Source organism: Belonocnema kinseyi, chromosome 1, assembly GCF_010883055.1.
Source record: "Belonocnema kinseyi isolate 2016_QV_RU_SX_M_011 chromosome 1, B_treatae_v1, whole genome shotgun sequence".
NCBI classification, from domain to species: Eukaryota; Metazoa; Arthropoda; class Insecta; order Hymenoptera; family Cynipidae; genus Belonocnema; species Belonocnema kinseyi.
In genome coordinates this window covers 117410344-117425520 of record NC_046657.1, presented here as the reverse complement: position 1 = coordinate 117425520, position 15177 = coordinate 117410344, and the positions used below count along the sequence as shown (strand labels likewise).

The 15177-nt window shown below is 29.8% G+C and overlaps 2 protein-coding genes across 3 annotated transcripts in view; one reads left to right on the top strand and one right to left on the bottom strand.

Annotated features, from left to right (window-relative positions):
- LOC117168729 (Sjoegren syndrome nuclear autoantigen 1 homolog) overlaps nt 1–1906 on the top strand; it is a 26671-nt gene extending 24765 nt beyond the window's left edge. For both annotated transcript variants that reach the window (XM_033354470.1, XM_033354462.1), the window contains exon 3: nt 1592–1906. In XM_033354470.1, the coding sequence (XP_033210361.1) occupies nt 1592–1696 (105 nt within the window). In that variant the 3' untranslated portion in view covers nt 1697–1906. The remainder of the gene's footprint in view (nt 1–1591) is intronic.
- Nucleotides 1907–1921: 15 nt separating this feature from the next.
- Nucleotides 1922–11925, bottom strand: LOC117168722 (beta-1,3-galactosyltransferase brn). The gene is made up of 3 exons (XM_033354449.1): nt 11573–11925; nt 6341–7805; nt 1922–3135 (listed from the first exon to the last, which is right to left on the bottom strand). Exon 2 carries the CDS (start codon nt 7762–7764, stop codon nt 6403–6405), a length of 1362 nt encoding a protein of 453 aa, XP_033210340.1. The 5' UTR covers nt 7765–7805; nt 11573–11925; the 3' UTR covers nt 1922–3135; nt 6341–6402.
- Between the last annotated feature and the right edge of the window lie 3252 nt (nt 11926–15177).

Here is a 15177-nt window from a genome sequence, read left to right as displayed (position 1 = left end):
TCTAGTCGGGAGTGGTGCTGACTGAAAACAGATGATTTGGAGCGATTCGCGCGCCATCTGTTGGTCATTCTAAGGACTTATTGAACTACCCTCGTATGTTTAGAAGTTCTAACAAGTTTTTAAATACTTAAAAATGTGCAAAAATGTAAAACAACATCTAAGATATAATTTTGAAAAATATTGAATGCATTGATTGATTCAACAATTTAGAGCATTGAAAACGACAACGTGGATTTATACTTTTTGAAATGATTTTGAATCTTTGAACTCTATAATTTATCAAAATTTATATTTTTTATTTAGCAGTTAATTTGTATTTAAATTGAAATTATTCAATTGAAAAGTGTTCGTAGCTTCCATTTTACATGTGTAAACTATTTAGGGTTTGAATACAACTTTTTGGAATCAAAGAATTTTAAACTTCAGATTTCAAAGTTTAAAATTTAAGAGATCCACTTTGAGTGCTTTAATTTGCAGCTCCGTTTTTATTACTTCGAATAGAAAATTTTTTGGATTTAGAGTTCAATTTTTTTAATTTCATTGACCTTGACAAATGTTTGCGAACCGGGAAAAAAACCTGGAAATGACCGGGAATTTTTTTCTTTCATTAAGACGGCCACCCTGTTATTGTAATTTTCACGATTTAAACTTATAAGCTGTTATGATTCGTTGAAAAAACAGCTTCCAAATAAGCACAAAAACATTCAAAAATGTTGATTATTTTGAAAGTTATTAAACATTTAAGAAAAAATTGAAATTTACACTATTTTTTCAATATCTACTTGAAAAATAGACAAATTGGCTTCATCCTGGGCTCAGTTTATACAGAATTTCGAGATCAATCAACCCTATAAAGAAAAAATGTTTAAGCTCTTGAATAATTAAAATTAAGAAAATTTAATCAGTCCTCAACAAATAGGTGTTCGAAAACTTTTGACACTCACTGTATACTTTTTAAGCATTAAAATGAAATATTCTAATTGACTTTTAAACAAATTTTTGTTTCAGTAATTGCATTAATTTTTTAGCTCTCTTTTGATTTGAGAGGGGGGGGGAATAATTTAAAAAAATGAAATGACCCCAATTAATATTAATCATAAGACCAAAATATTTACCAGTCGTTTCTTTTAAAAAATGCCAGATGATAGGTCGCCATTTTGTTTTCATATGCACAAGGCTGGTTTTCATCAAAGTCACATCGTCACGTTGATAGATAATTAAGAGAACCCCTGAGTTACGTGACACCCAGGTGAAACCAATTTGAATAAGTGTTTTACCGCCTTCATTTTTTTACAATTTGTTTCTGTTGAACGACTCAACAGAAAAAAAATTTTATAACGCACCCTCGGTTCGGATTAAAATTATGTCTTAAAAAATGATTTTGACTAAAATCGCGAAACAACCCTATTATCTTAAATTCCTTGAAATCTTCTGAATTCCTTGTATTATTTTCAAGTCATTGAAATTCCGTGAATTCTTCTAAATTACGCGAATACCTTGCATTGTGCAATGAATTTAGATTATTAAAGAAATTTATAGAATTCAAAATATTCAGAGAATTTAAAGAAATAAGAGAATTGTTTCTTTACAGATTCTTGAAAGCTCGCAACTTTTGCTCAATATGCTAAAAAGAGAAGCTTCGAGTCTGGACCGGACTTTAGTGAAGAGCAATATGGACAAACAATGCAGACAATGAACAAGGAGCCGTAGTTTCTGGAAAATTATATTTATTAAAATATCTATGTATAATGTATATATACAAAGGTTTATAACCGCCACAGTAGATGCGTAGGACCGCTTGCGGTCAACAAGTACAAAAATTGTATATAATTCGAATATTTAAAGTATTTCCCTAAGGCTAGAATACGATTTCAGTACATGGCAATTCATAAGCGTAAGATAGTGATTCTATAATGCTCAGATGCTAGTTAACTAAGAGAGTATTAATGATCAAATTCTAGAGTTAATCACATAACTTCGCCATATTGGAACACCTTTACCTCTTATTTCATACCTGTTAAGACTGATTCTAATAATACAACAAAGTTTTCATTGAAATTGAAAGCGATATTTTGATATTTTTACCATAAAGCTAGAATAATTTGTTAGAAAATTGATGGATAGTTTAATTTTTTTTTTTGCAACAGGGATCGTAGATCCTCAGAACACATTAGGTCTTCGAAAAAATGTTTTTCACTCTTTTTCAATTTACGACTGCATTGCACTCGTTCGTGCAAAATATGTGTCAAATCGTTTAAATAGTTCTGTATGTACATTTTTCTAAATATAGTAAGTTCAATATAAAAATTAAAATTTACATTTTTTAACATGCACTAAACTCCTCTACCCTCTTCTCCAATTTTTCAGATTCAATAGATAGCCTGGATCACACGACTTTTCACCCGTAAGAAATATTCTTGTGTTGAAAAATATGTTTTCACTTACTTTTGCATCATAAAAAGTGATGTAAATTACGATCACAATTTGTGACAAAAAAGTGATAAATTGAGATTAAACTTCCTGTGAAATTGACATAATTTATTGGATCATTAATAATTTTTCTAGCTAACAGGTGCACTTTATTTTCAACCCTCAAACGGTACACTGGTGCGAATTCGCACCTGAAATGTTTTCATTTTGTTGGCATGTACGCAAACACAGCTGGGTTGAAGTGTACCGTTTGAGGATTAATGCTTAAAAAGTAATGTACGGTAACGAAATATAACATTAATATTTTCCAGTTTTCCACAGCTTTCTATAGTTAAAAGTGACGTGATCCATACCTAAAATGTTTTTTATGACTACTGTAGCAATAAATTTAGCGTGGATTTTTATATTAATTAATATAAATATAGGTTTATTATGAAAAACAAGATTGGTAGTTTAAAGACAAAACCAAAAATGAAGTAACCAGCATAAAAATGTGAGTAAACAAATGCAAAAAATAGGACTAGCTGTAAGGTTACTTCACAGAAGAATTGAGAGCATTTTATATTTCCAATATCTATCACAGAACACATAACTTTGTTCTCACACTTGTGACAAGAATAAACTCTCTTTGCAGTGACAATAGGGATTTCTAGCATAAACTATCATTCACTCTACCTCCACGTTGGACTAGAAAAATTTGAATATCTAAAAGATAAAAGAGTTAGTTAAGGAAATAATATTTTTTCTTAAAATTTAATGAAGGAGTTTATGCAGCGCGTCGCACAGTGGGATAACATAATATTTTTTGTGTCAAAATTCATTCTCTTTTAAAAGAAATAACACAGAGGGATAAATCCTATTGGAAGTTGCAGATGAATACCTGCAGAATATAGAAAAAATAGCGACAATGTGAAAAAAAATTTTTAACGTGAGAAATCTATATCAAAGTTGACAGTTTTTAGTTAAAGTAGACTGGTGCGAATTTGCATCCGAATTTTTTTCATTTTGTTGGCAATTACGCAAACACAGCTGCAGCGGATTATCCCACATATATTAAATATATATGTAAAATATGTTTAATATAGGCTAGTTGTTTATTATATGTTCAATATATTAAATAATTAATATTAACATTGTAAACAAACCAATTCGCACCAGTGTACCGTTTACGTATGCTGGGTTGGAGTGTACTGTTTGAGGGATATATATATACTATAAAAATATAAAGTTTACGTGCTACATATTTTTTAAATTCGAAGAAAAAAGCGATTGAAAATGCTATTGGTTTTTTGGTTCCTTGATTTCGAACCCGAAGTCGTAATGTCAAAATTCAAAATGGAAAATTCAATATGGTGGACCAAAACCCTAAAATAAACCCGATATAACTAATAATTACTACTTGGGAGTTTTTGGGGTCGCGGATTTCGAATCCAAAGTAAAAATTTGAAATGCCGGGAAAAAATGCTTAACGATTTTTAATACCAGCTCCAAGAAATGGTCAATTTCGCAATTTTCAGTCATACCGGTTTTGTTTTACAATTTTTGTTTATCATATTGAAACCATATCCTTGCGAGAAGTGGTTTCAAGAAAATTCGTAGATATAATTTCACCCAAAAATTGAATTAGTTAAGATGATATTGCAGTTTTTGTTGTTTTTTCAAAAAAAAAATTTTCATTTTCCACGTATATAGGTAACAAAAGTTCATTACAAATTTGGAGATCTTTTTTGAATGCATAATTTTGGTTAGTTCACCTGTTCTCGTACCTTGCGTCTTTTTCCAAAAATTAAATTTTTGTATTGTCAGCGTTAATTTTTACGATGAAAACAAAAACTACGCATTTGATTGAAAAATGACAAATGCCAAATAAAATAAAGAATAGTAAATATAAAAATAACAAATTCGTACCTTTTTTTTTGAATGAACAAATTTTGTCTTTAATCTTTTCATACCTTTTGTCGTTTTTCTACAAATTTCATTTTTCTATTTTTAATGCTGTTTTTTACTAAGAAAACAAAAAACACGCGTCCCATCAAAACGTTAATAAAAAAATGTGCAGATCTTTTTTTAGGTGCACAATTGTTGTCTATTTATCTTTTGTTGCATCTTGCATAGTTTGAGCGTTAAATGGCATTTTTGAGTTTTCATTATTTTTTTTGCGATCAAAATTTGAATTTTCGATTTTCCAGAAAAAATGTAAATGTTTTTAGGATGATCTTGTAGAGTGTTCAAAATACAACTTTTTTTTCTCCTTTGAGTTTTTATCATATCGTGCGATGTTTCGCTTAAAATGTTCATCTTCGTTTGTTTTTTGGAATTTTTAAAATGCTATTTCGAATGGTTAAACTGCAATACGCCACACGGTGATGAAAGTCCGAACTAGAAAAAATAAGGTACAGTTTTAAAAATGCATTTTAACTTGTAAATAAAAGTGTTTTAAAGATTTTTTTGGAGTTTGAAATATTTATTGGACAATAAATGAAATAAATAAATTTTTAATGGAATTTGCACCTTATAAAGTGAAAAAACACATTGTTAACAGAATTATTTTTCTAAAAGAAAAACAATTGTTGTAATATTTATTGTGTTTTTCAAAAGATTATAAACCTTAATGGACTTATTTTGAAGCAAAATGAAGTCCAAGTAAATTTTTATTAATTTATACATGAAATATTTACTACTTAAAAATCTGATGTAAAAATTAGGCTCTAATTCGGATTTCAATTCCAATCCTCTATTATTCATGTTATTTGCATGATCTGGATCAAATTTGTCACCACAAACATTAATTAAAGTTTATTAAAGCTTACAATGCATTGAAACTTACATGAAATAGTGAAACCATTGTTTGTTAAAAAATATTTTTGACAAAAATGTGTTTTTTCACTGTATAAGGTGTCAATTCTATATAACACGATTTGTTTTTTATGGAGATTTGTTTTTTTATGGAGATTTGTTTATTTATTCAATCATTGTTTCAAACTTCATAAACCAATCTTAAAAGCGCTTTTATGCAAAAATTGAAATACATCTTTAAAATCGTACCTACTCTTTCTAGTTCCAGTTTTCGGCACCAAGTGGCGAAATGGTACACCACCATTTCCAATAACTGCAGTAATTTTTTTATCGAAAAAATTAATTAGGATAAATTGTTCGTATTTTTTAATACTATGAATATCTGCAAATGATGTTTTCAAATTCAGAAAAAAAAGTTCAAAAGCGCTGAATTTTTTAATTATTATCAAAAATCACTGGCTAACGAACTTGACCTTTAGTTTAGGTCACTAAAAGAGTATAGCAAAGGCCAATCCAATCTGTCAATTCTTGTAAAAATTATAGTCCTATAACAAACTAAGGATCTACAGACCCACAGACAGACATATTCATAAAAACCTGTTTTTCGGATTCAGAGGGTCTCAAAATGTAAAAATTTGACAAATACTATGGGGAGGGGGGGGGGTCCAATTTTACACAAATCTAATACCTTCTCTGATGAGAATGTGAAAACTATACTAAATATAAAATACTAGGAATCCCGTCCACGCGTTGCTGTGGCTCAGTTATAATACGTTGAATTTATATTATACTAAACTTGGCGCCATCTATTGGCTGCTTACCCAACCTAGATAACGTAAAATTTTGCAGTTTCGGTCAACAAACTAACTTACAGCGCCATCTGTTAGAAACTTATGGAGTATAGAATTAAAAACATTTAATTTGCAATAAAAAAATATTGACGTAATTAAATTAGATAAAAAGTATCCTATCCTTTAAGTTGGACCAAATTACACACAGTATACAAAATTTCATCAAGATCGGTTAAGTAGTTTCGGAGTTTAGTGGTGACAAACATCGCGATACGGTATTTTCATACATAGAGATGTTTCTATAAAAACTATCAAAAGGATACATGATATGTTTTCTCTTCTTAGTAGCTTCAGTCTAATCCATTTTTTATTCCTGAAAGTCTATCTACGCATTACCCATAGCCTTCTGTTCGTTCCAAATTTCCATCAGTTCTTCCGGATTCCCATAACCGTGGGACGTGACCACATACTTGTAATTATATTTATTATAATCTTTCTTGTAGAAATGAAACTCTTCACAATGAAACGGTTCAATGTCTGCCTTCTTCGCCACTAAACCTAGGAAGATGTCATCAAATCTAAAGTGCTTGGTGTAAAAGCTAGTATAATACATGTCCAGCAACGCTTCTTTAGAGAGAATGTATGACCCCGCTGTTACATAAGGTGGCCAGAGATGATAAGGATATTCTTCGAGAGAAACATACCATTTAGATGTCTTATGTCTGTGTGGAGCCGAAACAAACACAAAACCTGAATACAACCTAACATCATCTGGTAATTCAAAATCGAAAACCTGTCGCTTCTTCCTCGAGAGTATTTTTGATGATTTATTAAAGTTAGACTGGTTTTGAAAGCTTCTCAGAGAATCTACCGAATCAACATTCGTCGTATTCAAATCTTCTTTCTCGTAAATAAATTTAGTCTTATTGTGAGAACTCCAACCGGGTTTGCGTCTTAGTTCGATCTTCTCTTTAGCCGACATTCTTCTCTCACGTTCTAATAGTTTAAAATTGTCCGGAACGTCTGAATCTCTGATTTCCCTCTTCCTTCCTGAAAACCTCCTCGATTCTTTCAAATAATCAGGATAATTGGCTGGGTTTCTCACGAATCTCAAAACGTTCTTTACCGAAACATAAATATCATCGTCAACAAACATGTAGAATTTAGAATTCGAACATTCTTCAGAAGCCCATCTAAATCCTGTCATAGTTTTTATCGTGTTATTAAAGTAAGAGTCGACAAAATCGGCTTGGACGATGTCCTGATACTTTTGGGACTCGAGTTTGATTTTCGCTTGTAGTTCTTCCTCCCCTGGCCGAATACCCAGGAGGAAAACGGTTTTCGATGAAACATCGAAAAAGCGTTTTTCAAAGCCCCATGAGTTCCTGATTGCGATTCTTCGGTCAAAATTTTCCATTGATGATTTCACTAGGAAAACGATTCGTAAAGATAGATATTCCAAATCGTTACAAGTTCTTTGTGGAGTAAGAAGAAAGGTATGGTTATACTCGTTGATGGGAGGAACGTCAGGTTTTTGTTTGTTTCGAAGAGCGAAGATGAAAGGTTGAACGTCTCCATCGTAGGGATAAGAAAAACTCTCGTCATATGTGGTTTCCATTATGTGAGTAAAGGCACCAAACATATCCATCACCGCGATGGTCCCAATTCCCAGCGCAACGTACTTTAATTTGATCTTCGAAATGATTCGAAAGATCAAACGAAAGACCGTCTTCACTGCGATGCACATTTCTTCAAGGACTCTTTTTGCATTCTATTCACAGATTTATTCTGCAAAAGATGAAAATGTTTGATAATTAAATTGAAATAGCAAGTGCAGTCCCCGGTTTATCTATTATTAGATAAAAACTGAAAAATCACTTTTTTGCCATTTTAATTACAATACACCTCAAATTTTAAACAGTTTTTGTTAAACTAGAAGAGCGCATATATCGCCGGTGCTTAGAAGAACGAACCCGTAAATTATATCGCTGTGAAAAAACAATTCTTATCATAACGCCATGAAAAAAACTCATCTATATAAAATACGATGAACAAAAATATATCTCAGTAAACAATATAAAAAAAACACATATTGGTAAACGCTGTGGAAAAAAACGTCTTGTCTAAATACTGTAAAAAATACCCGCGTCATTGCATGGCCGTAATAAATAATATAAAGCTCATAAATATTGTTAAGAAAAACTCTATAAGTTAAAATATTCATAAGATAAATATTTTTGGTAACTGCTTCATCAAAGTTTAAAAGTGCGTCTTTTATTATAATTAAAAATTTATCATTTATAATATTTATGATTGTTTAAATATATAAACAAGTTTAGAAAATTGCAGTGAGTTTTCATTATTTCCGCCCAGCCTATCTGGCCAGGCGCTATCCGCCCAGTACTTTTCTCCTATTTCCTATTATGAACTATGTTTTATATGAATAATCTATAGATCCACGCGCTCTATGTTAATCATACATGTGTAAACAACACTTAAAACCAAAAAATAAGCGGCTGGTAGCGTAAAACATACGATTTTACCTAGATATTTATTTATAGTTCTTTGCATAGTCCACCAATAATATTTTTTTACGGCAAAATGATTATAATAGTTTTTTTTCTGGGAATAAAACAGTTTAATTAATAGTTTTAACGAATACGGTCTTTTTCACGGCTTTTTCACAAATAATGGTTTTTCACAGTAAGGTCTCTTCTCACGGCGCTTATAGGAATAAGGTTTTTTCTCAGCATTTACCGAAATATATTTTTTTCGTAGTCTTTTACTGAGATGTGCTCTTCTTCACGGTGTATTAAAACAATGTATTTTTTCATATCGACCTAACGAACAATTTATTTTTCACGGAATCTATGAAAAAGATTGTTCTTCATAGCTTTATTTTACAGGTTTCTTTTCATAAGCACCGGCGATATAATACCATCTGGTGACAAAAATCAGAACTAGAAAGAGTAGGTACGATTTTAAAGATGAATTTTAATTTGTGTATAAAATTGTTTTTACGATTTTTTTGTGAAGTTTGAAGTATTTATTAGGAACTTGAAATAAGTTTTTTATCGACAATAATGTGTTTCCTATGGAATTTACATCTTAGCTATGAATAAAAACATATTTTTTGAAAGAAACGTTTTTCTAAAAAAAAACTATTGTACTATTTATTGTGGTTTTTAACCAATTATAAACCTAAATGAACTTATTTCGAAGCAGAAATTAACCCAAAGTAAGTTTTTTAAAATTTATACATTAACTATTTACGATCTAAAAAATCTGACCTGAAAGTAAGGTTAGAATCCATATTTCAATTTCAATCGTCTATTATCCACATTCTTTGCATAATGGGGATAACATTTGTCGCAACATAAATTAAATACAGTTCATTTAGGCTTATAGCGAATTGAAACTTACATGTCATAGTAGAATAATGGTTGTTTTATAGAAAATCATTTTTGACAAAATAGTGAGTTTTCACTGTATGAGATGAAAATTCGATCTAAAACACTTTAAATTGGCTAAAAGACTTATTTTTATTATTCAATAATAGTTTTTAACTTGATAAAACAATCATAAAAACACTTTTATGGACAAATAAAAATGCATTTTTAAAATGCTACCTACTCTCCCTAGTTCCCGCTTTCAGCACCAGATGGCGAAATGATCGACCACCTTTCTTAATAAAAAAATCACATTTTTTGTCATTTCTGAAAATTCGCACCGGATAAATCTGACGTGTTAGGGATATTGAATTTAAATTCAAATTTCTTCCCAATAGTTCCAAATTGGTGGCGCTGTCATAGCTATGATTTTTGACATCATTTTCTACTTTAAGAAAAGGGCTTAAGGGCATGTGATACTTAGAAAATTGTCGATTGTATCAGTTTAAGGTTCCCCCGGCATTTTTTGTAGAATGATAAATATTTTGCAGAGCATAATCTAAGCAAATTTCAGAACTGCACGGCCCAGCCTTTACACGAAAACTAAAAAAAAAAAAGGAAATCATTCGCTCGAGAAATCACTTTTGAAAAGAAAACATCTTTCTCTACTCTCATACTCGTATCTTGCATCTTTTCGCGTAAGTTGTATTCATATAAGGTAATACCTCTAAAACTGTTTTTCCTTATTAATTGTTGAAGTTATTTTTAGTTTATTCGAACTTGATTAATTGAAAATAATTTCAAAAGTACCTCCCCAACACAAATTGGGAGCTGCACACTTTCCATTCAGAACTGCACACTTGTGCAGAGCTGCACGTTAGATTATGCTCTGATATTTTGTCTTAAAAATTTGGGAAATGATAGTGGACATGCTAAAGGACGTCCCCACACACTTTTTTTTGGGGTTAATTTAAAAAAGTTTTAATTTAGCAAAATGTGATTAACTTGCATAGCGCTTAGGAAATAGTGTTAGTTCCCCCGGCTTTTTTCCTAGGATAAGAAATATTTTGCCTTCAAACTCTGGGAAATGATAGCGAACATGCTAACGGATGTCCCCGCACAATTTTGTTGTGTTTTTTTTTTATTAAAAAATGTTTGATATTGCTAACGTGAGTGTATATTTCGAGGCTAGGTGTGTTACGATTCACCCGAGCGTTACTTCCAAACTGCACAATATTTTTGGGCGAAAACTTTGGACTTACAAATAAACATAGTAACTATCTCCCGGAACGAACCTTATTTACAGGCAATCAAAAAATTTTATTTCATAAAAAATTTCCAGATTATCGGAAAGGCAGAGATGAAAAACGACGTAAACTCAAAATAATGCATATGCAGAAAATTTTTATTTAGCACAATAAATTTTTTTTGTTATTATCCTTCAAAAAAGGAGTCCGGGGACATCCGTTATGATATTTTATAGTATGTCTGAATTCAGTTTTTACAAATTTTCATTTTTTTGGAAAAAAGCCGGGGAAACTGTACGTATCACATGCCCTTAAACTACAAAATAAATAATAATAATCTTTAAGAACTTTTCTTAAATTAGGAAATGATGTCAGAAGCAACCTACAAAAGGGCGTACAATCTTTTATATGTGCTACGTGATTTTGAATAATTTATCTAGATTCTAGTATCATTTTTAAAGAAAAATGTTTTTTTTTCAATTTCGAAATAAAAATGACGAACTTTAAAATGTGTAAAAATAAAAATAATAACACATTTATCAGAATTACATTTCGCATAAAAATTATTGACCGATATAGTTATCATAAAATATCAATAAACAACTAGAACATCAAATCTGCAGATTACTGATGACTATTGCACATATACATTTGAAATCATTTTGAAATAACTTTTAAGGGAACCTGCAGTTTACAATTTACAATCGTTAACATATATAGTAATTGTTATTTAATTAATTATTCTGAAGAAAACGTAATTTACCCGATACTCAAGAATACAATAACAGTTTATTTAATTTTTTTGTTCTATTTTATCTCACATAAATTGTTGAAAAAACAATAGATTAAAGTATTGGCTGTTTACTTTCAAAGGGTAATCTGATAAAATAAATCACACAACGAAAAATATTAAACTTACCTTTAAGCAATGACGTCACATTTAATTCTGGATAAATAAATTTTCCATTATAAAAGATTAATCTAAATCCTATTAAAAACGAAAAAATGTGCAAAATGTTATCGATTAGTTGTACACATAACCTCCAAATTATGTATGCAATACTTTGTTTCGTAAAGAAATTCTATATGACAATAAAGTGTACTAGCCCGAAAGTTTAATTTACGACATGTGGAGCGATCGATCTGAGTTGACAACCAATGCATTTGTCCCATTTGCCCATAATTTCACTTCCTTTTAGGCGCAAAATAAAATCCATAAAATGTATACAAAATTCATAAAACCGTAGAAAGAAAATATGTATAGAGGCTACAATATGCTATGTTCTAGAGTTCCTCAAGGGAGAGTTATGTCAACACTTATTCCGTTTATGATTGGTGCCGCGAAAGCGGAATCGGATGTATTGTAATTGGCGCGTCTTTCAAGTCAAATTTAATGTTCAGCCATTGATAGAACAATAAATATAATAAAAATATTAATGTAGGTGTAATAATAAAGAATGTTTGAAAATGAAAAATCTTATTCATACACAATTTAAACAAATACTATTATCTAAGACTGTTTGATAAAGCCTATAACATCTAATAGATGGTAAGTGGAATAACAATGATAATTATTTATATTTGTTCATTGAAAATGATTAAAATGTAAAAAATTATGTTTTTAATGACATGAATTTTTACAATATTAACTCATTAATTGGGAAAATCAAATTTTATACTACAAATTTTCAGTTTTTACGAAAAAAAATTAAAATGAGATAAAACATGGGGAAAATTTTCTAATTGCATTGTTTGTGAAGTAAAGTAAAGAAATTGAATTCTCAGGTTATGGCTTTTTTTAACACCTTTTGATTAAATTATTTTAAATAAAAATAAATTTAATTCAATCATAGAGAATACCAAAATAAAGATCACATTAAAGTAATATTTTTCAAAACAGAGTTGAGAAATCAGAAATAAAAGTAGTATTTTTATGAGATTAAAACCCTTTTTTACAATAGGTGTGTGTAAAGTCTTTTTAGTCCTAAAAACTTTTTTTCCAAATACATCTATTTCACAACAATAGGTTAAACGTAAGAGAGGATTTATGGTACAACTAAAATGTAAATTACAAGAATAAAGTAGAAAAGTTTTTACTGCTTTTTTGTTTGGAATTATATTTCAATTAAAATTTTTTAAGTGATACAATAAATATTACAGAGAATTCATGCTGCAGGCAATCGTTTATCTGAAATTGCATTTCAAATTTATGCATTAAACTATAAAAGTAATAATGGAAGACAAATTGCAGTTAAAAAAAGAAGATAGTTAGTTTTTTTTCAAGTTAAGAACTCTAAGAACCTAAATTCTTATTGTTAAGTTATACGCATAGCCATGCTTTTGCTAGCATATTTGTTTTCATTGTCTTTTTTCTTTGATTTTGTTTGATTACAAATTCTTACATGAAAGAGCAATTTTGTACAACCGGTTGCAATGATCTGAATATTTGTTCCACTTCCGGGAAAGTATTAAACGTAGCTTCGTTGACGTAGAAGAGTTAGTTTTCTTTAAATTCTTCATTAAAAAAGCATACTTTCAAAACAATCACTACACGAAAATATACAATGACTTACGTCTTCTTAAGAATACTTCAAATGTTTCGCGCTTCGTCACGTACTTCCGATTCCGATTTCGCGGCGGCTAGTGGAGGGGGCAACGTGACACAACTCTCCCTAGCGTAAGGTACTATATTAGATGGGAATATGCCAGCTGCCATTCCGGTTACCCGCCAAATTCAAAATCGCTACATTGATATCGAATTATATAAATACACTTACATGATATATATTATTTATTTTTAAATTATACTGAAGCATTGGTATCAAAACATAAATTATAAATAAAATTACGTGATATAATATATGAAATATTTAAATTCGACTATATGATTTTTTAACCCACACATTTGCCAAAAAGTAGCTCTTGCAAAAATTATGATGGCAAAGGAAATTTTACTCAGTTTATAAATAGGCGTGGGCTAAAATTTTAATCATATGATTTTTTAAATAAATATTAACAAATAAAAAATAATAATAGACTACGGCTCAAACATTGCTACAATACTTTTTCAAGAGTTTTTTATGATAGATATTTATATTTCACATCATACGTCCTTATTATTTGCGTGGGTTAATTTGCGTCCTTCTGTAGAAAAATGGGTTCCTAACCTTACTTTCTTCTGGATCTCATTTCGCTTAAATATATCAAAAAAATGTTCATAGGCAATTTAATTACATGTAACCATAATCTTCAGACCCACTATATTTGAATAATATTGTGATAGTCATAAATATAAGTAATAACTTCGCATAATCTTGAATTTAAATTCGGTTTCCATTTGTCGCGTCTACAATTTATGATCCACATTGACAGTCTTTCTCATCGCCCTAGTGGAAAACGGTAAAGTTTAAATCCATCCTCGCTTCTATTTTTACAAAACGGACCATTGCAGCAGAAAATTTTTCTTATATTCTAAATTTATTAATATTTTTATTAATTTAAGCAAACAATAATTCGTAAATTTGTATGTTTGTGTAATTAATTATGAATTAAATAAATTATAATGAAACAATAAACTTATATAATAAAATTATTTTTTATTTTTTTTTATATAATATTTTATATAAATTTATGTATCTTACTATGTATGTAAATTATGTCCCGAGTTTTTAAACTGAGGACCCCATAATTTCAAAATTGAAAAAATGTATTTTTGAATTTTACTCGAGTGGTTGACCAGAATATATAAATATTTTGCCTTAAATTTCTCAATTTAAGGTAAAAGGTCAGAAATTATTGGAAAGTTTTAAAAACATTTATTTCTTAATTGTTAGTTTGTAATAAAATAATCCATAAATGAACTATTTATTGTCGCGAGCACATTCTCATCGTGCGCTGTGCCAGTGGCTCGCAAGTTTGAGCGCGCTTGGGGCACGTGTTTTTGATTCCCGCGATTAGCGCTCAGATATTTATTCTTTGCATTTAGAATGCTTCAATAAAACTTTATCAAAAATATCTCTTTAGATCACAGTATTTATATGCGTGTTCATATTCTGAATTTTTGCTTAAATAAGTATAGTTAAAGATTAAGTTTCTGAAAGCTCTGTAGGCTTTGAGGTACACAATATTATCGTGACACTCGCGCTGCGCACTCGTTTTTTGACAGGCAGTTGTAAATTTATGTTTTCTGAACCACCTTAAAATAAACTTAAAAAATACAATCCTTTTTTTAGACACTTTTCTCAATCTCGCGTTGTTATGCTAATAATAGGATTTTGGTTTTCATATTATTTTTTATACATGTATAAAGCAAAATATCCTACAAGTCTTCTTTTAGATTTTTTACGTATCTCGCGTCTTTTGGCGTAGGATTGGAATTTTCGATTATCTTCATATATTACTTACGATAAAACAAAATTACGGGTCCTACTGAAAAGTGGTTTAAAGAAATTTTGTAGGATTTTTCAAAACCTATCATTTCTCTTTGAGACTTTTTGTCGTATTTTGGTTCAAAATTGGAATGCT

Excerpts from the sequence above, each read along its gene's own strand:
- LOC117168722 (XM_033354449.1), bottom strand. The coding sequence starts at position 7,764 with ATGTGCATCGCAGTGAAGACGGTCTTTCGTTTGATCTTTCGAATCATT.